This window comes from Cheilinus undulatus, linkage group 22 (assembly GCF_018320785.1).
Source record: "Cheilinus undulatus linkage group 22, ASM1832078v1, whole genome shotgun sequence".
NCBI classification, from domain to species: domain Eukaryota; kingdom Metazoa; phylum Chordata; class Actinopteri; order Labriformes; family Labridae; genus Cheilinus; species Cheilinus undulatus.
Genome location: NC_054886.1, coordinates 33,322,692 through 33,339,432, shown reverse-complemented (window position 1 = coordinate 33,339,432; position 16,741 = coordinate 33,322,692). Strand labels below are relative to the sequence as shown.

General features: G+C 37.0%; 2 protein-coding genes across 2 annotated transcripts; both read left to right on the top strand.

Moving 5' to 3' along the window:
* Nucleotides 1-1,157: 1,157 nt before the first annotated feature.
* LOC121504896 (butyrophilin-like protein 1) lies at nt 1,158-6,499 on the top strand. Its single transcript, XM_041779991.1, has 6 exons — nt 1,158-1,179; nt 1,516-1,591; nt 4,037-4,378; nt 4,709-4,996; nt 5,100-5,216; nt 5,550-6,499. The coding sequence occupies exons 2-6, from the start codon at nt 1,525-1,527 to the stop codon at nt 5,999-6,001; spliced, it is 1,266 nt and encodes a 421-aa protein (XP_041635925.1). The 5' UTR covers nt 1,158-1,179; nt 1,516-1,524; the 3' UTR covers nt 6,002-6,499.
* A 1,689-nt stretch (nt 6,500-8,188) lies between these two features.
* LOC121504352 lies at nt 8,189-12,052 on the top strand. Its single transcript, XM_041779061.1, has 7 exons — nt 8,189-8,328; nt 9,128-9,195; nt 9,281-9,343; nt 9,604-9,861; nt 10,725-11,035; nt 11,262-11,312; nt 12,032-12,052. Exons 1-7 carry the CDS (start codon nt 8,189-8,191, stop codon nt 12,050-12,052), a joined length of 912 nt encoding a protein of 303 aa, XP_041634995.1.
* Nucleotides 12,053-16,741: the final 4,689 nt, after the last annotated feature.

Below are 16,741 nucleotides of genomic sequence, written 5' to 3'. Positions count from 1 at the left end.
GAGGGAAGAGGAGTTTAGGACCCATCCTGTCTTATGAGGAGGTTTTCTGTTTTACTATTGAATACTTTAAACTTGAAGCTTTTCTGAGAGAATATCCCCACACACATTCACACACTATGAACTATTACCTAATCACCAACATACCTGCACCTCCTCTGTTCTACCTGTGTGGCTGTCTGTGGCAGAACATCTGTGGTACTTTACTTCACCTCTGACAGACTCTTAACCTGTTCTGTCAGCACAGATTTAATCTGTTGTCTTCATGAAGAATTAAACCATTTCTCCACAACTATGATTTCTTTCATCAGACCTTCAGTTTTTCTAGAATCAGTTTTTAATCGTGCTGATTCACCATTGACTCTTCTGGAACCCACTCCTCCAAAATGATCCCCTTAATGTCACAGAAAACAACCAACATGTGGAGCTTTCTTCATCCTTGGTGATGATGGAGTTTTACAAGCATTGACTGCTGTTTTGTCTCAGGATGGTATTGGAGTAGTTGATCATTTCCAAACATTTGTTCAGTTTGTTGAACGTTTTCAGACGTTTTTATGGTCATGGGCGCCCAGAACGTTCCGGGTCTCTGCCTTCTCTAAATCTGTAGTTCAGTTCAAACACACGTGACCGTGACATGCAGTGTCCCCATACACTCAGTTTTCAAAAGATTTAGCTGCTGTTTTGTTCAGTTTCATCAAAAATTTCAAGTAAATGCATTGCTCAACATTTAAGCTTTTCTGGCCTTAGCAAAAACACTTCAATCAGAAACTAGCAGTGAACTAACAAAGACATCCCCCATCACTGGCACAGATTTTTTTATCATTAGGGCTGTGTGTGTAGAGTAATAGCTGTTGTGCATGCAGGTTTATTATTGCTGCATTTTTGACCAAGATTAAAGTCTCAAAATAATTTACCACATATTTGACAGTAGATACTCAAGCTGCAGAGAGGAGTTTAATCTCTTTTTATATTTAGGCATTTACAGTTCAACTTATCATATAACATTATAAGGACAGGAAGTCATTTTTGTATTTTAACATCACCACAGGCTGTTGTGTGGTATCCAAGTTGAAGTTTTATAGACACGCCTTTATGGTTTATAGTCATGTGCAAAGTACACATCATTTCATTCATTCTGACCTTTGTGCTGAACGCTGAGGGACGAGGAGGCGACAATAAACGGTATGTAAGACAGTCAAATTTTAATGATTTAAATGTTGAACATTTTCTGTAAGGCTATTTTAAGAACATTTAGCACTGTTGTATTAATTATAAAGGTGTCTCAGCGGGTCTTCACTTACATCAGACCGTCACGCCAACACTGCCTCGGGACTTAACCTTAAAGTTTGGGCGAACTTGGTTCTTTTGAGGATGGCACTTCATTCATATCTGTCATATTCAGCCTTGTTTTGCAGTATCCCCACAATCAGCAGGAGGACAATTCAAATGTGAATATATTTTTAATCCAAAATTGAGAGCCATAAAAACCACAGTTAAGATTGTTTTTTATGTTTTCAGTGCCTGACGATGGCTCAGCTCATGGGCGTGTTCTTACACGTTGGTGTTGTCCTTCTCATAGCGCCCTCTTGTGGAAGTAAGTCGAACCCATCATGTTGTTCTTGTTACCTCGACTTTAGTTAGTCCTTTCTTTAAACTAAACTCACATACAGTGCCTTGAAAAAGTATTTGCCCCCTTTCTGATTCTTGACTTTTTTGCATATTTATCACACTTAAATGTTTCAGATCATCAAACCAATTTTAATACCTCACAAAGACAACCCAAGTAAGTGGAAAATGCAGTGTCTGAATGATTATTTAATTTATTAAGGGAAAAAACCAAACCTATCTGGCCCTGTGTGAAAAGGTAATTGCCCCCCTTGTTAAATCATGAGTTAATTGTGATTAACTACAGTTATTAGAAAGCTGAGTTCAGTTTCTCTGGCCACACCCAGGCCTGATTACCGCCAGATTTGTTGAATCAAAAAATCTCTTAAATAGAAGCTGTCAGAGTGAAGTAGGCTACAAGATCTCAGAAAGAAACACATCATGCCACCATCCAGAGAAATTCATGAACAAATGAGAAACAAAGTGATTGAAATCTATCAGTCTGGAAAAGGTTACAAAGACTTTTCCAAGGCTTTGGATCTCCAGTGAACCACAGTCAGAGCCATTATCCACAAATGGAGAAAACTGGGAACAGTGGTGAACCTTCCCAGGAGTGGTCGGCCAAATGACTCAAGGAGTGCAACCACGACTCATCCAGGAAGTCCCAGAAGAACCCAGAACCACATCCAAAGAACTGAAGGCCTCACTGGCCTCAGTTAAGGTCAGAGGTCATGAGTCAACCATAAGAAAGACACTGGGCAACAATGGCATCATGGGAGAGTTCCAAGGCCAAAACCACTGCTGACCAAAAAGAACACAAAGACTCGTCTCACATTTGACTAAAAACATCCTGATGATCCCCAAGACTTTTGGAGAAATATTCTGTGCATGCTTACAGATTCACACACACACACACCCCGGCATGCACGCACTCACACACACAGCCGTAATCACACACATAAAAACTCTCCACAATATAAAAGGCAAAAATAACAGAATTTGGTGCATGGTCCTACAATGGGAAAATGGTTGAATCTGGTGGAATACGGTAAAAATGTCAATTTTTACTGTATTTCTTCACATTGAAATGCTGACATTAAAGAATGCATGATTTTATCCTGCAATGACAGTGAGATTAAAAAACTGGGGTTTAATGGAGGTCAATGGGGGCATTTTTGCCTCCAGGGTGTAAAGAGGGTATTTCTGACATTATATAAAAAAATACAAATGCAATCAAATCAATTTTGTTGCTAATCTTTGACCCATCCAAGATTCTTATCAACACCAAAGCCTCATCTTTCTAATATTAATCTTATGGAAAATAATTCACTTTTTGTGTTTTTTTTGCAGAAAAAAAAAGAAAATTTTCAAATAATCAAACTGGCATTTAAAGGGTTAAAATCTTGAAATAATTGAATGTTTGGTAGTTTTGAGAAGGTCTGAAGTTGTTAAAGAGATTTATGAAAAAAAAAGTAGAAAAAAAAATCCATGTATGCTGATTTAATGGCAATTTTTCTGTACATGTACATTTTTGCCTCGAAGGTGTCCAGAGGGTAGTAAATTTGAGGAGGGCACAAGGGTTAAACGGGCAGTTCATGCCGGAAAACCCTCCAATGTGGCTGAGTTTAAACAATTCTGTGAAGAAAAGTGGGACAGCATTCCTCCACAGTGATGAGAAAGACTCATCAGCAGTTATCACAAACACTTGATTTCAGTTATTGCTGCCAAGGGTGGAACAACCAGTTATTAGGTTCAGGGGACAATTACTTTTTCACACAGGGACAGATAGGTTTGGATTTTTTCCGCCTTAAAAAATGAAATATTCACAGACCCTGCATTTTGTATTTACTTGGGTTGTTTTTCTGAAATATAAAAATTGGTTTGATGATCCAAAACATTAAAGTAAATAAATATGCAAAAAAGTCAGGAATCAGAAAGGGGGCAAACACTTTTTTAAGGCACTGTATCACCATCTGCACAGGGAACCAGAGTTTTCCTGTTGATTTAGCTTTCCAAGTAACTGGTCAACCAGTGAGCTTCTTTGTTTTTCATATATGATGAGTATAAACACTGCACAAACACTCTGTGTTATTTTGTATCTTGTTGATGGTTGTAATGTTTTTTAAGGGTCTAAACCAATAATTCAATAACTTGAAATGAAGTCAAACTTTAATTGTTTTGCAACTTAAAATGATTGAATTCAGCAGCTCTGAAGACATTATTGAAAGAGCAGCTTTCATGCAAGGCACATCATGATTCAAAGGATATTTTATAAACTCTTCGATGGTTTCAGTCATTTTTAGTCATCCTTTAGAACAGATTTGATATCCAGCATTTTTTACTGAATCTGTAAAGACAGATCTCAAATCTAAATATTATACCTCGGTTAATGTGTATTTGATAAGAGAATTCAAGTAAATCTACTTTGTTTCAGGTCAGAAAACAGATAAATCTCCCCATCAGTCGGTCACAGTAATGTTGGGTGAAGATGTAGTGTTGCCCTGTCAGCTGGATCCTCCTGTGGATGCTGTTTCCATGACACTGGAGTGGGGGAGGTCTGACCTTGTACCCAGATTTGTCCTTGTTTGGCACAATGGCAAGGAACTTCCAGATAACCAAAACAAGGCCTACAAAGGCAGAGCGTCACTGTCTGTGGACAAACTGAAGCTTGGAGACCTCCAACTGACTCTGACTAAAGCCAGGATCTCTGATAACGGGACCTACAGATGCTCCATTCCAACGATGAAGAAAGAAATGTTTGTTGATCTGACTGTTGGTAAGTAAATCATCTACACCAGTCCATGCAGAGTATTAAATTGTAAGGTCTTAATAAAGGGCCCTGCTAGATTTCTGCACACAAATGTAAACAGAAAGCCTTTAGTTAAAGGTGGTAGATGACTGTTTAATTAGCACATTACATTTTGCTTTTATGTCCCTTTTAAAGACCTTGGCTGATTTTCTCCATTCATAAAACATGTTCCCTGTTTACATCCACCAACATTGGTCACATCTGGAAACAGATAATGATATATCCTGGGGTCAAAGTTCAGCTGGACAGAACTCCAGAACTAGAATAATAACTTTCTTGGTATCTCTCCATCCTCAGGTGCTGCCTCTCCACCTAGCGTTAGCTTAGCAGGCATGGATAAGGCCAACCATGGAGTGATGTTGGACTGTGAGTCTAAAGGCTGGTACCCACAGCCTGAGCTGATGTGGCTGGATGCTGAGGGACATCTCCTTTCTGCTGGAGCTCCAGGATCAGTCAAAGGTCCTGATGATCTCTATACTATCAGCAGCAGAGTGACTGTGAAGAAGACAGCCAGCAACAACTTCACCTGTAAACTCCAACAGAGGAACATCAACCAGACCAGAGAGAGAAGCTTCCATGTTCCAGGTAGAAAAATAACAGGATTCAGCTTCAGAAACATTAAACACAAACATTTCTCTCAAACATAAACTCCAGTATCTGCTTTTATATCATTTTTTTCTCTTTCCAGATGATTTCTTCCTGGTTCCCGGTTGTTCCTCTTCTATAGCCATCAGTGTGGTGTTTGGCCTCATAATTATCTTCATATGTGTCTTCATGGCCTGGAAACTGAGAAATAAACTAAAAGGTAAGATGAAAAAAGTCGATTAATAACAACAACTACAAAAAATTGTTTAAGATTTTTCTCATGTAAATGTGAAGCTTACATCAACAAACACCAACAAAGATGTACGTCCAACTGTGGTTCACTCATTTTTCATATTCAGAGTTTTTAACACTAAAGTAGAATAAAAATATCCCATGTTTAGAGTTATCTACCAGTTTACAAGACTTCCTCATTCAGATGGGTTGAAGTTTCCTACAATTCACTGTGTCTCTATAAGAGAGGCACAGTTAGGATTATGAAATCTTTGTTTGAATGATTTAAAAGCAGTAATGTATTACTTCTGTTTCTCCACAGGAAAGAAGAACAAAAATGAAGACAGAGAAGGAACACAGCTCATGATGGAGGGCAAGAAAGTGGATAATTCAGAAAATAAGTTAAAGCTTTTAGAGGAGTCACTGAGAAAAGAGTTCAAAGAGACACTGATGGGACTGCATAAAGAGCTGAAGCAGCAAAAAGATGATCTCACCTTAAAGAAGAAGGAGGCTGAGAGTGTGGTTGAGGAACATGAGAGAAAGGTTAAATCAGTGGAGAAAGAAGTTTCTGAGGAGAAGGGAGATTTAAAAGAAAAGAAAGCACAGGTGTATTTAAAACTCAAAGAGATCTGTAGGGAGGCCGGCTGGAGCCATGAGAACAGAAAGAAAGACTTTCAACAACTGGAGATGGACACAGACAAACTGATGACAATGATGATGGATGCTGTAAAGAAGATGGAGAACAACACAGAGCAACCTAAGGAAGAAATGTGAATGATGGTGTGTTTGATGTACATTTACATGTTTGAACATATTGATATGTTCGGTTGGGGGGGGGGCTGAAAATATTTTAAACCTGTCAAAGGGGGGCCCGACAGAAAAAGCTTGGGTACCACTGCAATAACTGATGGATGCATGGTGTGACAAAAAGCAATGATGAAGAACAAAGTAAAGAGCCACATGGAGAAAATATAGAAAAATGGAGGACATGATAAATGAGGGAGAGGAGCTAAAATAAAAATAGAACAGAATAAATGATGGGACAAAACAGTACAGAAGATGCGTAAAACATTTTTTTGATAAATAATAATCTCTTGATAATTTACTGAACACACAGAACCAGTTTAACATCAAAGTGACCTACTATGCATGTTAATTGTGTTTAATTAAGAAAGTTCAATAAACCAGTGAAAGTGTAATTAACATCATTCTGCTGTACTTTGATGTAACCAGAATAGTATGACATGGATAATATCACAAGTTAAAAATAAATCATAAAAAACGCTTGTACTCTGTGGTTACAGAGCTAATTTTGAATATTAAATACTTTAACTTTAATCGTTTTTATATGTTGTGTTTTTTTATGTTTATGTATTCATTGGTTAAAGCATTAAATAGATGACACAGAGCACAAGCAGTATAAATACATTTTCTCTGCTAAATTAGTTATTCAGTATGTTTGTTACATAGTTTATGAACTAAATCCTGTCAGTATTTTACCAGAAAAAAAAAAAAACAAACATTTTAGAGACTGGCTGTGACGATGTTTAAAATTTCCTTTTTGATGTAAACTTCTTTTCTGATTTAAATAGATAAAGAAATGATTAATCAATTGATAACATCATGACAGGTTCAAAAACAGAAAGAAAAATGATTAAAATAATTATTAGATTTCAGGAAAGTGTTTACAACAAACTGTAAAACTTGAATGTGCAGTGTTCTTTATGAAAATAGTCAAACTGGAAAATGCTTGACATGTCTTTGAGTTCTCGCATCTTGGCTTGGGAAAAAAAAAAAAATCAAATGTGATATCAAAATTAATGTGTGATTAAGCATCCAGAAAAATCTAATTGAAAAATAATATTCATAACTACGAAAATATCTTGTTGGAAGCAGATTTTTTTGGAAGCCTGACCATTTTGCAGGACTCTGTGGGTCCAAAAATTCAACCAAAATATCTTAAGTCTGAATCTAAACTATAAATATAGTCTAAAGTTTTATTCAATGACATGGTGCTTCAAAATTCCTTTCCTTGCACAAGTTGAAGTCTATTTTGATATAAAAACATGTTTGTCTTTATCAGAATGTGGTGATTTAGTAAAAAAAAAAACAGAACGGTGAAAACATTGAAGCTATACAAATGTGAGTGAAATTAATGGTTAATGTTTGGAACAAAATGGTGCTGAACTAAATACACTCACTGTTGAAAAACTCCCACAAAACTATAAACCATCCTGACTGTTGTGGCTGGTTGATCCACTGCTGAAAGTTCTTTGCTTCAATCAGTAACAAAACAGTGATTGTATTACAGACCATAAATGATCAATCTAGGTATAAAATAAAACAACGGTTAGGACAAAGTCTCCTGATAACCATGAAACTGCAATAAAAGACAATAACATGAAACGCGTCATTGTTTTTTCTCTGTTTGGATTTCAAACAGGAAAAGAAAATGGCTCAGCAGGACCTCCAACTACACAGACAATCATTTTATTATGACAGAGGACTGACCTCTGCTGGCAGACAGTACGCTGACACCTGTCATAGCTGCACATATACCAATGGGGTTTTGATTTTGGTATTGCCAAAAATGGGAACAGAAATGTTGCAGGTGGCAAAAGGGCTTGGTGCATGTCAGGGTTACACAGCTGCAAAATGTGCTGCTGCTGTGATTCCTAGTAACTTCTATTGATGTACTGAAATATCAAGGCAGACTCTGCTACAGAAAATGCAGAGACAATGTTAAATAATTCCATGTTTCAGAAGTCCGTCCATCCATCTTCCTCTGACTGGGGTTGGGTTACAGTGGAAGCAGGTGAAGTTAATCAGCCCAAACATCCTTTTTCTCTGAAACATATTCCAGTTCCTCCTGAGAGTTCCCGAGGCATTTCCAGGTCAGATAGGATATATATTCCCTCCAGGCATATCTATGTTTGCCACAGAGTCTCCTCCCAGTTGGATATGCCCGGAAGACCTCCAAAGGGAAGCAACTTGAAGGCATCCTGGTCCAAACCACCTCAACTGGCAACTTTCAAGATGGAGGAACAGCGACTCTACTCTGAGGTCCCTCTGGACATCAAGCTCTTCACCCTTTTTCTAAGGCTGAGCCCAGACACCCTCCTGAGGACTCTAAATTCAACTGCTTGAACCCAGTCTCATAGTCCAGTCTACCCTCACTTGTGAACAAGAGCCTGAGATACTTGAAGTCCTTCACATGGGGCAAAGATTCACTCCCCACCTGAGAGGGAGCAATCCAATGTTTTCTGACAGAGAACCACGGCCTTGAACTTCGCAGTGCTTATTCTCACCCCAGACGCTTTGCACTAAACTGAAAACTACCCCAGTGCCTGTCAGAGGTCCACAGCTGAAAAGGCCAACAGAACCACATCATCTGCAAAGGTAGAAATTAAGTTTGGAGGTCCCCAAACTGGAAACCCTCCTCCCATTGAGATCCTTGCCATAAAAAAACACAGAGACGGTGAAAAGGGGCCGCCCTGGCAATGGCTTGTGCAGAGAATGCTGACACTCCTTTAGTTTCCTGCAGTAACCCCACATGACCACCCTAGAGATAAGATCATAAGCCTTCTCCGAGTCCACATAACCCATATAGACTGGATGAGCAACCCCCAGGCCCCCTTAAGAAGTCCTGCAAAGGTAAAGAGCCGGTCCACTGTCACATGGCCTGGATGGAATCAGACGGGGAAGAGAAAAGGGATGTTTCAGAAGTGTGATGTATTTACATCAGAAATAGATCAGACAGGAGGAGGAAGTTCTCAAGGTAAGGAGACTAATATATATATATATATATATATATATATATGTACACAACTGCTTAATCAGAAATAGATCAGACAGGAAGAGGAAGTTGTCACTGACGGTGTCTCTGTGTGGTCGTTACAGTTCAGAGTCACGCTGCAGCAGTCAGCAGTCAGGCATCATGGACGTCACATCTCTCTGCAGCAGACTCTGTGAGTTCAGGTTCTTCTCATAACTACATTATTATTATTTTTTCTCATAACTAAAATGTATAAAATCTCTATTTTGTCTCTCCAGTGGTCGCTGTGATGGTTCTGCTGGTTGCACAGATTAAACAGAGTCACTCTGCTCAAAATGCTGGTAGGTTTCACACTCAGTTTGTGCTTGTGTCTCTAATATTAAAACATATGATTATGTGTCTTCTGCTAACATCTAAACAGAACAATGTTTACACAGAGACTGCTTTTATTATTTTAAAAGTCGGACAAGAGAGAAACTAAATATGTTTATTTGTGAAATGAAGCAGAAAATGCACTCTCACCTATAAACCATGATTTCTAAAAAAAAGAATAAGTTAAATAAAAGTTAAACAGGTTCCTTTCTTTCCTTGTAACCCTCAGGTGAAGCTCGTCCTCGTATTACTCCAGACAGACTGCAGTTCTTTGAGTATGAGACCGTCCACATTAGCTGTGAAGAGTTGATGGGACTGACTGGATGGAGAGTGATGCACAGACACAACAAAACAACAAATTCTTCCATCTGTACTCCTCCTGCATCAAGATGCACTATTCAGCCTGCCTTCGAATGGGACAGTGGAGAGTTCTGGTGTGAAGACGACGAAGGAAACACCACTGGTTCCATCAACATCTCTGTTACTGGTATGTAAGACAACACCAGGAGACTCAAACCTGGTGGATTATTGTTGTTGTTGATGTTAGACACTTCTGCACCATGAGTGAAGATATCCACTGAGTTAGTCACTTTCTGCCTGTAAAAAAGGATGGAAAAGAAGACATTCCATTAATCTCATTTAGCAGCTCTGCTTTTTTTTTTTTTTAATTTTGCTACATTTTAATAGAGTAAGACAAAAACAGCTAATTTTTTTTATCATTTATTTGCTAAAATCAGTGCAACTGGTTACCCTTTAGATCTGCCTGTTTTTTTTCCTTACAATTTTACACCATTTAAAACTGTCAAAAAGAAAAGAAGGAAAAGAAAAAGGCTATGACCATTCAGTTTTAATTACACTGCTTTCCTCATTATTATGCAAATGACATTTTGACACTTTTTGGCAGCAGAGATCCTTTTTCTTTCCCATGTTGCTGAAACTTGTTGCCTGCTTAATAATGTGGAACAGTGCATTTTGAGATTTTATTTTTTTTAAAAATAACAGTTTTCATTATAAAGTTTGTTCAAAAACATTTGAACTATGCTCTAATGGCTGATGACTTGAAAAATACTCTGTCATTTGCATTAAGATTTAGGAAAATAAGAGAAAAATGTTGTTTGCTTAATAATGTGGAAACGTGATTAATCTGTGCTTATGTTTTAACAGTTTTTTTGTGTTTAATAAATTAAAGTCATAATGCTGTTCACTGTTCAGCTTCAAAAATCTTTTTCCCTCTGAAGTTCTTACAGTAAAAATCCAGTGCAAATTATTTTAACACTGTAAAGAGTAACAGACTTTATGTTTTATGTACAAAAACTGATTTTAACACACTGTTTGTGTGACATTTTTCAGATGGATCTGTGATCCTGGAGGTTCCCGCCCGTCCTGTGATGGAGGGATCTAATGTGACCCTTTTATGCCAAAAACAGAACTCAGAATCAAAATATATCGTTGATTTCTACAAAGACGGCGTCTCTCTTTGGTCTGAATATAGTCACTTGACCATCAAAAATGTTTCCAAGTCTCATGAAGGACTTTACAAATGCAGCATATCAGGAGCTGGACAATCACCGGAGAGTTGGCTGGCTGTCACAGAAAACACAAATATATCGTACAAAGAGTTTCAACCCCCACAACAACATCCGTCTAATTTTCCCACCCAGGTGTGGATTTTTAGGATTGCAGTAGTTTTCACGTTTCTGGTAGCAATAGGACTGATCCTCTGCTGCATACACAAAGGTACAGAAATGCAAGAAACCATAATGTGTGATTATTTGTTTCCTTTTCAGTTCATTTTTCCAACTTCCTGCTTATCGTTTGCTTATTTACTGTTTTAAAAGATTACATTGTTTTGTGCCTTTCTTATGGTGATTTTATCTGTTTTTTCAGACTTTTTTGGTTTATTGTCTGGAAAATCACCACCACAAGAAGATCAAACAGGTCAGTAAAACCAACTTTATGTTAAAATACTACAAATAATCATTATCATTATCATTTCAGGAAGGATGGTTGACAGTCATACTGTCCCTTCTGTATTAGCAGGTTTTATTTGTAGTGTTTAAAACTTTGACTTTTGACGCTGTTTTGTTAAAACTATTTTGTTGAAGATGATGAATCCAGATTTCTGACAGAAAGGTTTGTAGTGTGACTGGGTGTGGCTGCTGGTGGAGCGATTAGCTCTGATGAAGCCATGGCAGCAGTTTTATCAGTTTAACCCACACCATTCTCCACTGTTTCTGCTCCACAGCAGAGTTTACATCAAGCTGACATTGATTCTGAAGAAGAGTGTGTGTTCAACCTCCTGCTGCCTTAACTGTCTGACTATACGACTCAAAACCTTACATTTAAATAAGCTTTTCTCCATTCTGTCATATGCTTCATTTTAGTTGTGTTATTAGTCAAATAACAGAATGATAATGGACAAAAAATCATGATTATTCATTGAAGCTCATTTCCTTTATGATCTATCAAGTGGCTGTGGAAATTTTGGACACAGAACAATAAATTCAGGTGTCATCTGCAAAGAAAATGCATCCAAAATGTGTCGTAAATACAAATAACAAAAAAGGAGACAAAGGAAAAGGGTCTAAAGAGATCAGGGTTACATCCCTTTCATATCTCATCAGCTGTTTTTAACATATTTTCTGCATCTCTTTCAGATAGCTGCACAGAAACACTGAATACTGGAAGACAGTCTCTGTGAGCTGTTGTGGTGGAGGTTTCCATGGCCCAGCTGGATGGTAGAGGGGAATTATTTTTTCTTTTCTTTTTTCTTAACATCATGAACACTGAATTTATTAAATCAGGTTCTGAAGTTGTTACCAAAAGAAAGAATAGTGATTTATTCAAATCCAATTATAGCTTTTTATCAATGGAGACTTGTAGATACCATCTACAGGAAGCTCATTCATTCATCATTTTAGGGGACCAGACATTTCTGTAGCTGGGGTCTGGCCTTTAATAGTAATCCTGACTTTTGGACTATCATATATTCTGTTTTTCTGCAACATTTTTTTGATTCAGAATGTATAAAATATGTTAAATGTCTGAAAAAAAGGCAAAAAGAGTAAAAAAAGAAAAAGTACTGAGCTATCAGTGACTGCTTCTTTATGTGTGTGCATCTTACTGAGCAGAATGTGCAGCACTGTTCTTCATGTAGAGGTAGATAAACAGCACAATGCTTGAAAAAAAAAATACCTTAAAATAAGTGGCTGTGAGAGCTGGGGCTATGCACACAACACATCACCTCCTTCAGTTGCAGCGTTGTCTCATAGGTGTTCAGAAGTGGAAGTTTCCGGTCTGGGCTAAAAAGTGTCTCACCCAGCTAGGTTTATTTTGAAAAGCTGTAGAAATAAGGACACTGTAGAGGTTGAATCACCTTGGTGTTTGTACTCAGTCTGTTCACGTCTGAAATAGCTGAGAACATGAGAACATGATCGCTGTGACCTCTGTCAGACTGTCTGTGGTAAACTAGAACCATCAACCAAAGTCTGACCCCAGACAGACTCACAGCGGTAGACATATCTATAATGATAATAACAATACAGCGGTTAATAACAACCATATAAGAGAACTGAACCACAAAGTTTCACTGTTAATAATCTGTGAGAGAAAAGTGTGAAAACACACAGACTGCTCCTTTAATGAGAGGACACTTCTGCCCTCTATTGGCAAAATATTGTAAAATATTGACTTAACACTGTTTTTTGATTCAGAGGCAACAACAGCCGTGTTAAGAAAGCATAAACTAAAAACTCTTTAATGTGAGGAATAACTGAGTTAACTATTTTTTAATAAATCAGCCCAAAAATGCATCATTTTGTTATGTTTGAGTGTTTTGTTCCTCTACTTTAATGTATACACATGTAAATGTGATGATCTATGAAATAAAAATGTCTTTGGGAGTAAAACAGTTCTCCATCTTACATTCTGTGTCTTTTTCTTTGTTTTCAGATCCCACAGCAGCACACACCTGACAGATTATTATGTGTTAATGCTGAATGAAAATGCATGAATCTAGGGTCAGGCCCCTGCACACTGTAATGGATGGAAATGCATGTAAAATGCATTGTGACCTGCCAAGGGACTGCAGATGTAAATTAGCTTTACGCTAACTCTGGTACAATGCATCAAATGGAAACATTTGTTTTTTATTGTACATGGTCCCTTTACAAATAAACAAACAAATATATAAAATAAACATGAACAATAGAAAGTTCATGATAAGCCCCAAATGAAAATGGTCGAGTCAGTCTTTAAGTTTGAACAGTTTTGTGTTTATTTACCTCCATAGTGTGTTAGAAGAAGACAGACAGCAGTGTGATGGAGAACCAGTGTACTGATGGTAAAGGGACTACATTTATGGGACTGTTGGGTGAAACATCCTGAAAACTAAAAAAACAAAAGTTATTTCATGGCAATGTAATATAAATGTGAAAACAGAAAAACCTGAACATCCTTGTTAATATGTTACCAGTTTTTGTGTCTTTATATTTATTTTTAATACAGCAGATCTGTGAAATAACATCCCGTCTCTCTTTATTTCACTCTTAGAAGTTTTATTAAGTCATCAGCCAGATCCTCACAGTGTAACTCTTAACCTCTAAAGATACTCAAACCTGACCAACAAAATCTTTTTGATCCAATTCTTATTTATTTTCCCCAACTTGAGTTAATTTCAGTCACACATTACTGTCAGGATGTGTTAAGCACCATATTATGTCCACAGAGCTGTATGCGATCCATGAATTTGGTCATGGGAACCATTTTATACTAAATAAAGTCACCAATGAAAACATGAGGCGCTGGATGCTGAAATTTGGTCTTCATAATATTATGCGTTATCTGATCTGTAATTTTTCCCATAAATGTCTGCTCTCCAAAGACAAGGTAAGTTTGTTAAATTTCATTAGAAGAGTCTTAACTTCTGACTTAGATGATTATGAAAAAGAAGACTCTTTACAGTTGGCACAGTAATGTGTGTAAACTTCAATAACATTTCATTAAACCAGCTTGTTTGACACAAAAACTAACATCAATTTGATCAGTATGACCTCACTGTGACTTATACTGGGATTTATTTTGCTCTTTAGACATTTATAATGTAAACCTCTTTGAATCATAACATAATTCTTTGTAAGTTTATTGTGTTTAGTTCATACTCACACTCTCTAATCTGAAACAACCTCTGGATACAATCTGGTAACATCTTATTGTATGCCTTGTTCATCAGTGAGGCTATTCTCAAATCAACCAATTCACAAAATTTTAGAACCTGCAGATTTATAAATAATTTGTGTGTTGGTTCTCGATAATCTTGTCAGGGATTTCAGGGGAAAAAAACTCAAAAGGGAGGACCCAAATGCAGATAACACAAAAGACTGATTTAATGAAACAAAAGAACTTACTCAAAATAAATCCAGGAATCAAACTCAAAGAAACAAAACAAAATCCGAAGGAGCACGAGGAAGCACGAGGAGCTGACACGAGGAAGACATATGCAATAAACCAACACAGACACAGGGAGACACAGAGCTTATATACACAGGGAGTGATTAACAATGGCAGACAGGTGTGGACAATCAGACACAGGTGAAACTGGTGAAGGATAATCAAAGTGGAGGGAAACTCAGGCAGGAAGCAAAACTGGAATAACACACAAGGGAAGGCAACTACAAAATAAAACAGGAAACATGGGACCTAACACAAGAAGCACACAAGGACTGAAAACTGGACACAAGAAGCTAAACTACAGAAATACTGAAAATACAGGAGGATACAAAGAACCAAGGAGGGAAACTCAAACACAGGGAGTAAAACTAAAACATGAAACAAAACAAGAAGCACAGGGAAACTTAACATGAAACAGGGAATAACTAAACATAACACAAGGAGCAAAAACTGAACATGAAACAGGGAAATAAACTAGACAAGAAATACATGGAGTACTACACATGAAACACAAGGGATGTAAAACTAAACATGGAACACAGGGAATTACTTAATACAATAAAAAACTAGACACATGGAAAATAACAAAAGCCCAAAATACACAGAAACACAAAGACTATATAAAACACGAAATGAACTGAACTAAAGACTAAAAGCTGAACAAAGGAAACACAAGGGCTACAGATAACACCTAAGAACTAAACCTAATACAAAGTCAAACTAGAAATCACAGAATACACAAAGGATAACCATAGGAAAACTCAGAAACATAATAAATCAAAACCTGGATCATGACAAATCTGCTCAGTTTATGAGCCTGATCGTTTTGAAGCAAAAAAATTGGATTTATGATTGTTTTATATGTTCTTCCAAACTTCCACACAGAAAATAATGTATGAAGTATGAAAGAACAATACAACATATGTAATAAATTTAAATTAAGAACATTTTTGGTTTAATACAATATAGCGATTGACATTGATATTTTAGTTTTAATGCAATTAACATGAGGTTTCCAGCAGTTTGTGATCTATGATAACTCCTAAGAGTTTATTCTCATAAACCCGTTCTATTTCAATATCATCTATCATAACTTTTACATTTGCATTGTTCTTTCCGATTTCCAAATATCATGTATTTAGTTTTATTAACATTTAAAGATAATTTATTAACATTGAACCATCGTTTCAAAACATCCATTTCCTTTACCACCGTATCCAGAAGATGATTCAGGTTTTTACTGGCGCAAAACAAGTTTGTGTCATCAGCAAACAAAATTAAATTAAACAATTTTGACACATTACAAATATCATTAATGTACAATATAAATAATATAGGACCCAGCACTGATCCTTGTGGGACCCCACACGTGACCTGTAGCATGTCAGACTTGTTATTGCTTATTTGCACATATTCATGTCTGTTTTCCAGCTGCTGCACCTCTGTTTAATACCAGCTCATAGTTTGACCCCAAAAGACCCCAAACCTATCCAGAACAGTACGCAAAACACAGGTGCAAGATTAAAATTGGCTGTATATAGTATCTCCAGTGTTTGAATCGTGTTGACTGCAGTGTCGATTCTCATTCATTTTTTTACATTGTAGGTTTTATCGTTTGGCTGTTCAATAACTTTTGGTCTAACGACTGTGGTCACAAAAATCAGAATAGGCAAAGGTTACTAGATGAAACACTGTGATGCTTGGATTATGATCAATAAACTACAGAAGAAGAAACAAAAGGCAAAGCAATGAAACTACTATTTTAAACTCAAAGCATGCTGACAGGACTGACAGGACCCAAACATTGATTTTCTGTGGGCCAACATCAACAAAAATCCTGACTTTATACAGGTAATCATTTCTATCCTGGATTTAATGGTCATGTATGCTTTAAAATGAACACTGAACCCATGATCTGG